The sequence below is a fragment of the Carex rostrata genome, chromosome 23 (genome assembly GCF_964058835.1).
Source record: "Carex rostrata chromosome 23, lpCarRost1.2, whole genome shotgun sequence".
NCBI classification, from domain to species: domain Eukaryota; kingdom Viridiplantae; phylum Streptophyta; class Magnoliopsida; order Poales; family Cyperaceae; genus Carex; species Carex rostrata.
The window spans coordinates 3,205,165-3,212,795 of NC_135940.1; the positions used below are offsets into that span (position 1 = coordinate 3,205,165).

A 7,631-nucleotide genomic window follows, 5' to 3' on the forward strand; every position below is an offset into this window, starting at 1 on the left:
ATACTAGAGATTTGTATAAGTAGGGCCTACGATGATTGGCTCCTAGCTTAAGTGGGAGATTGTTAGTTTGTAATAATCTAGAAGTCAATAATATGATAAATTGTCATAAAACTTTGTTCATGAATTGAGTGATTAATAAACTGTCATTTTTGTTGCCTTGAGTATTATTGCATTTATGGATCATTCCTTTACCTGACTAGAGTCAATAACTGGAATTGTGAAACTTCATAATATAGATGATATATATTCTTAAAAGTCTTTAACCGAGGTAATTAGCAGGAACACTAATTTACCGTTACAAGGTTAGTATGTGGATTAAAAGATGGTCAAGTTTTACCGACCACTGACAAGAGATGTCATTTTAATCACATAAATACATGTTCTAGGAACATGGTATTTGACAGACCCCGAATGAAACATTAAATGGAATTGTGTACGTGTCATTAATGTTTTCATTCAGTGTTAAGTTCTAAAGTATGAGGTATTCATCTTCCTACTAAGAGATATGTATGTGTGATTGTTATCTAATGCTGTCGGTAAAACGCAGTTATAACGGTAGCTCTTCGGTATACATAGCTTAACTGAGGTAGTGATGGTTTACCAAAAGTACTATTGTCTCTCGTATCTCTATACGAGCTATAGCATCACTGGGCCTCTTGGTAGAGTAAGATTATCTGCTAGCGGTACAATTACAAGAGTAATTATATTTGATAATCCACTCAAGATCAAGAAAAAATTAAGTTTGCAACGATGACACACACCTACCTTGAAACTGATCTGATAGCTATGAGACGAAAGAATTGACACGACTAAAATAGTTTACTGGATCGTGGTATTGTACAGTACAGCATCATCTGTGTAATTGGATGGTCATAGTAAAGATGTCAGATGCCTCTTATGATTATAGAAGTTAAAACAGTTTTAATTCTATTTACCAACATAACACAGATCCTATTGGGTCACACCGTATAGGAGCTAATCGGAGAATCTTACTGATTAATTATAAATTGATTATAATTAATATTAAGATGGTTATAATTAATTATACGTGTTATAATTAAATTATAAATGTCATATAAGATGACAAGCAAAAACAACGGTTAATTTATAAGCGTACTCGATACGTTGTATAAAACCGTACCGAAACCAAACAGTGAGAAATATAATTGTTTAGAACAATTATATATATTTGATTTAGATTTTAAATATTAATTATGATTTTTAATTTTGGGCTAACAACCATTAGAAAAATTAAAACCTTAATTAAAAATTAAAATCAAAAATCAAAATATAAATCAAATTGATTTCGGCCAATTAAGGTGGCAAAATCAAATTTGAATATTTCCTCTCAAAACTGCCACAATATGTGGCATGCAAGGTGGCATAGGCATTTTGGTAATTTCATGCATATCAAAACCTATAAATAGAGGGGTGAGGTGAAAGAGAAAAATACTAATTCACGTGTTATCGGATTGTCTGATCAGTTCGTTAATTATATTTTCTATCTTTCTCGGTTACGGTTGTTACGAGATTTAGAAATAATATATTTATGAAAGTCATGATATTTCTGTTTTCGCTTATTAGTGAATCAGAATAACTACGGGTCGTAATTATTATTATTCTGTCTTTTCTTGGTAAATAGTATTTTTGCAGAATTTTGCAGTTTACGGTATTTCTGGCAAAAGAAATAAATCGCTCTTCGGTTAGTCCTAGTGGATAACCGATAGAGGTATCATAAGTTTGATACTCCGAGACGAACCATTCCTGATCGTTCTTCTCGCTCTGCTGCATTCCAATTAGAATTTGGAGACAAGGTATAAATATGTTATATTAATCTATTTAATTTGTAAATAGATTAAAGCTTTATAAAACAATTATGGAGTAGATCTGTAAAAGGATTAAATGAGGTTTTGATGCCGAAGGAATACTGAAGGTGAACCGCCTTGGAAAGTTTCTTGACATACCTCGTTTAATCTTTGTCTTAAGTTAGAAGTAAAATTTTTATTTTACGTTTTTTCCGCATCTTAAGTAAATAAATGAGTTTGAACAGTCAAAACCCCAACAGACTTAATCAATGGATTTGAACCGTCAAAACCCAACAGATAAGCAGTAGCGATGACTTGGGGTCAATCGCGGCCATCTGTTGTTCATATTTATCAGATGACACCTGCACTCCTGAGTTCTTTTTTTTTCTTTTAAAAAAAAATCCATTGGAAATATTCAATTTTCCCTTTCCGATGGAAATATTCAATTTTTCATATATTTCTAATTTGTATGATTGTACCATTTTATTGTTTCTATCCTTTCATAACTGAAATTACAAAAGGAGCCTTCGAGTGCATTACTTGTTGTATGAAATTAATTTATTTAAGTGGTAAGAAAAAAAATTATTGTGAATTGATAAGAGGTGCGAATATTTCATTAATAGATGTGTTCTTTATTAGTGAAGTAAGCATTCATACAATTTGAGTAGATTCTGAACCAATTAATAAGCCACCAGTTATCGATCTTATTTGTAAAATAAAAATCCCAAGTATACGAAAGGGGAGGTAGTACAATTGGCTAGGAAGATGTCCTAGAGTTGTTATACTCAAAGGTCGAGAGTTCGATTCCCCCTCACGAACCTTGGTAGCTACTACCAAGTTTTCAAAAAAAAAATCCCAAGTATACGTAGAAACCGAATTAATTAGGATCGGCACCATCCATCTTTCAATTGACAACACAATTTGAAAATTGAATGGTTGTAACTCTCATTAATTGGTGGGTAAAAAGTATATATAGTATTGGTTATTGTTATGAACAAGCACTGAAATTACCACAATACATTGAAATTAAGCACAAATAACATTAAACAAGTAATTTCTATATAATAAAATTGATTATCATCCTATTAAACCAGCCATAAGTTAGGTATAGCATTGCATTACATGTTTGCTTAACATACTAAACTTTATACATAAATACTTTTTAAAAATGAATGCTGGCTGATAGATAGATGGGTAATATAATAACAAAAACTAACCAAATCCTAAAAGATAACAGCTTTAGGGTAATAAAAGCCCAAAGCAACCCTAGAACCCAACTACATAAACCCTAAATTAGGTTGTCTACCTCTCCTCCGAGTTGAACTTATTCCATGCTTCCTGAAAATGTGAAAACAAAACTAATTTAAGCAAATAAATCATTTGCAAAAGAAGAAAGGTAACTGCATTAAAAAGCAAGGCCTTCAAATATCCTTTATAACCCTCATAACTTGCTCATTTTAGCAAAACTATGTTGCAAATTTGATACCTTTTAAGGAGCTCGTAGATTTTTCATAACTTAAGGTGTTGAAAATTTTAATAAATAGAATACCATAACCCACTACAACATTAGACCACCCCCCCCCCCCCTTACCCCGCCGCTCAATTCCACCAACTGAAAACACATACACAGTGCATGGCAAACAAAATCTGCTACTGGGCACATGAGATTTTGCTTATATTTTGAAAATGAAGGAACATATACCTTTAGAAGATCAAAGACTTTTTCACATATGTACTTCTGATGAATTGAAGCACCTCTCTGTTGCAACTTGTCAGGATGCACATAAAGCATTGCTTTTCTGTATGCTTTTTTCACATCAGCTGCGGTAATAACCTATGTCAGATGAATCGATTGCCAGTCGCTGTTTTGCCCCAATATCTGCAAACAATTGTCATGTTTAACTTTTTAACATCCACAAGTTAAAGAAATAAATATCAAAACAGTGTCCTATGGAAGTATCTTGTAAAAAATTAGGGTATAAATGCCTCGTGTCTTTCATGCTCCAATCGTGTCTCACATCCTTACTTCTAAATAGTTAATCCGAACCGCTCAACATGATGTCCATATTAAAATGTGTTTGGTGACCAAATTTTATATTTTTTTTATAGGAAAAAATCACTATTTTTGGATGGTCCAGAATAGTCTGAAATACAGTGATTTTGTACGTATCTACAAAAATAGTAAAAAAATACAAAAAAAAAATACAAATTTGGTCTCCAAGCACTTTATAATATGGAGATCATGTTGAATTGTTCGTATCGATGGTTTAGACTTTGAAAACGAAGAAGATGAGGATGTGAGGCACGGTTGAGGCATGAAAAACACGAGGCATTGAATCTTGCTCCTTGTAAAATTTAGGTAAGCAAAATATTAGAAGTCAAGGGTTTCAAAAATATCTCTCACATATTGGAGGGTAGAGAGCAAGGTACGTAGATTGCCTTCTTTGCCTGAAGACCATCTCTTGACCTCTGCATCAAGGTGTTCAGCAATTCTCTGTACACCCACAATAGCAAGAAAATCAGTTGCATGTCAAAAACTCACCCTTTCAAGTTCTATCAAAAGCAAATTATATTAGAGGGAGAGAGGAGTATACATCTCTTTCCGACTGCTCTCTCTGAGCCATAATATCACGCCGGTTCCTCTCATCAAGTGCTTTCGCCTGAATTAAATAAATAATTAAAAATTAGAATGTGTAGGAAAATATATATATATATATATATATAGAGGTTGGCTAAGATCAAAGTGGTAGTTCCTGAGCTTTGGTGCTACCAATTCGTTTTTCAATTTTCAAAGTTCAAAACGTCGATTAGAACGGTTCAAGTTGTTCTCCATATTAAATTGTGCTTGGAGACCAAATTTTACATTTTTCTGAATTTTTTTACTATTGATTAAGCCACTATGAAAATCGCTGATCCAACGGTGGGTTAACAAAACAGTAAAATCAGAAGCCACCGTTGGATCAGCTATTTTCAAAGTGGCTTAATAAGAATTTTACATTTTTCTCTATTTTCCACTGCCCTCTGTCTGGCAGCAGTGATGCGCTCTAATGCAATGCGCTCAGCCCTCTCACGTTCTCTCTCATTGTTTGACTTTCTTGCCTCTGTTTTTCTCTCTTTTGCCTTCTCCCCATGCAATTTGGTCACCTTATCTTTCGCCTCTGCTCTTTCCCTCTCTAACCGTCTCGTCTCAGCTTCGACCCTCATTGCCATCTTTTTCTCTTCTCTTTCCTTTTCCATCCTTCTCAGTTTTTCTCTCTCTTGCTTTTCTTTTTCCATTGTTTGTTTCTCTTTCTCTTCTTCAAGCTTCTTCTCCATCTCTTTCTGCTCCCTTTCTTTCACCATTCTCTCCCTCTCTGTCTGCTCCCTTTCTTGCTCTATTTTCTCCCTCTTTCTGTTCTCTTTCCGCTCTCTCTTCTTCCAGCTTTCTAACTTTTTCCCTCTCTAGCTCTATCTCCTCTTCAAGTTTTCTAACTCTTTCTCTCTCCCGTTCTCTCTCTTCTTCAAGCTTTCTTATCCTTTGTCTAAATTTTTCTATTTCCTCTTCTAATTTTCTCTTCCTTTCCTTTTCGTTCTCCAACTTGTGTGCCATCTCTCTCCCTTTGCTTCTCTTCTTCTAGTTTCCTCGTCTAATTGCAACAGATATTTCTAGTTCAGGCAATATTTCTAGTTGTTCACAAAAAGGCAATATTTCTAGTTCTTCACACTCCCTTTGTCTTTTTGTTTCCTCGTCTAATTTCATTATGTCCTCTTCTTCTATTATTTGTTTTTTGCCACTTAAATTGATCTGTCTGATTTGATTTGAATCTCTGCATTAACTTTTATTCACATCAAGTTATTCTTCACATTTTAAATTAAAAATATAAAAGATGTCTTTTCAAAAATCAAACTACATAATTGCAAATTTTTGGGTCTTCGTACTTCCCATTTAGGGCTTGTTCGGATGCTTGGGTTTAAAATGGGATGGAATTTGATGGGATGAAAATCCACTGTTCGGTTGTACCGTGGAATTAGTTGTGAGAAATTATATTTTTCTTTCTAAAATATTTGATGTTATACAGTTTTTTTTATTAATATATTATCAATAATGTAATTAAATGTGTATATTAAATAATAACATAATATTTCTTCCTAATTATTATTTTATTACTATTTGATATGTTTTCAATGATTTTTCGTTTGTGTATGTTTTATTGAACCGACATCTGTGTTTTTTTTAGACATGATATATATATGTAGAAAGAGGTTCTAAAGTTTATAATATTTTTTTCTAAAAAAACAGGTTAGGACCTAAAAGACAAAGCCATATATTAACTGCTAGTCATAAATTTAATAAATAATATAAGCAGCTTGTGTTGCATATTCTTGCAATAAATATTATTAAATCCATATATGCTGCAAACTCTAGTCAATTAGCAGAATCATACTATAGAAAATGGGCCGATCCAATCAAAATCAAACTGCAAGAAATTACACGTAAATTGAAACCGCTGGTTCTTAGGATTATATACCTTGATATAAAATTATTATCCAAAGATACAACCAATCGGAGAGAGAGAGTCGCAGACAGCGCACAGTTGGGAAAATAATTGAGTCGGACTCAATTTTCATTTTCCCATTGCGTAGGAACAAATCTAGGTAAAACGATGGGAATAGATTGGAAAAAAACGGAGCTTCCGAACAGTTCTGGGTATTATAACCTCAACTACCTCAAAACTCATCCATTCCCACTATAAAACTTAACATCCGAACAGGCCTTAAAGAATATAACAAATATATAATAGAGTTTGCCTAGTATAACATCAGTGTCATTTCAACATATATAACACCAACTCTAAAACCTATCAAATCGACTTCAAACGGTGAATCCAAACCATTCAAACCGATCTACTTCATTAGTTGTGCGTTTACATGCAAAATTTATAACTTTTCGAATTTATTTAGTATTAAGTCAAGCGGTCAAATGTGTGAGTTTTTAAGTTAATTTTAATACATTAATTTTTCAATATTTTTACCGCTTGATTTGATATTAAAATAACTCTAAAATATAAAAAAATTGTATGTAAACGCATCACTCATAATGTAAAACGGTTTGAATTAGTCGTTCGAAGTCGATTTGATAGGTTTTAGAGTTTGTGTTATATATGCTGAAATAACACTAATGTTATGCTAGCCAAACTCTATACAATATATTGAATAATGTTAATGCATCTCATTCATAGTATGAGCTACCAGTGTTTAGCATTTGACTTAGCATTTGAAAACGTTTATTTATGTTACAGATTATATTTTAAAATTATTTGTTGATTAATTGAGATAAATTTTGCGGTTAAAGGTAGTGGATTGATTATACTCGCATAGGACAGCCCGTGCCCGGTCCGCCCGTACCCTATGCCCGGGGTATCCGTGCCCGAGCCCGGGTATAGGTCGGGTAAATGGGTACACGAGTACGGACAAAAAACGGACTGGTCACCATTTTTTGGGCAAAAACCTGACCATACCCGGACCGAATTATACCCGTACCCGACCATATCCGTGCCCGTCATGCCCATGCCCGTGTACCCGTACCCGTGCTCGTACCCGTATACCCGACATATCCCTACCCGACCCCCTTTTTTTTTAATTCAAAATTTTGAACCAAATCTCCCTCCAGTTCACGTCCCATCCGGACCCAACCGGCCGGACCCACCCTGCCCGAACTGAACCGACCTTCTATTTTTTAATATATATATATATATATATATATATAGAGTTAGGTTGGGGTGCTATGGATAGCATAGTGGCCTCTATGCTACGGCTCAATATTCGAGTTTTCAAAATCCAAACGGT

At 33.8% G+C, this 7,631-nt stretch overlaps 1 protein-coding gene across 1 annotated transcript; it reads right to left on the bottom strand.

Annotated features, from left to right (window-relative positions):
* Positions 1–2,847: 2,847 nt before the first annotated feature.
* On the bottom strand, positions 2,848–5,042 carry LOC144575188 (auxilin-related protein 1-like). The gene is given in 5 exon segments (XM_078325304.1): positions 2,848–3,143; positions 3,508–3,684; positions 4,210–4,299; positions 4,400–4,465; positions 4,821–5,042. Coding segments are annotated over 5 exon segments (591 nt in total). The 3' UTR covers positions 2,848–3,107.
* Between the last annotated feature and the right edge of the window lie 2,589 nt (positions 5,043–7,631).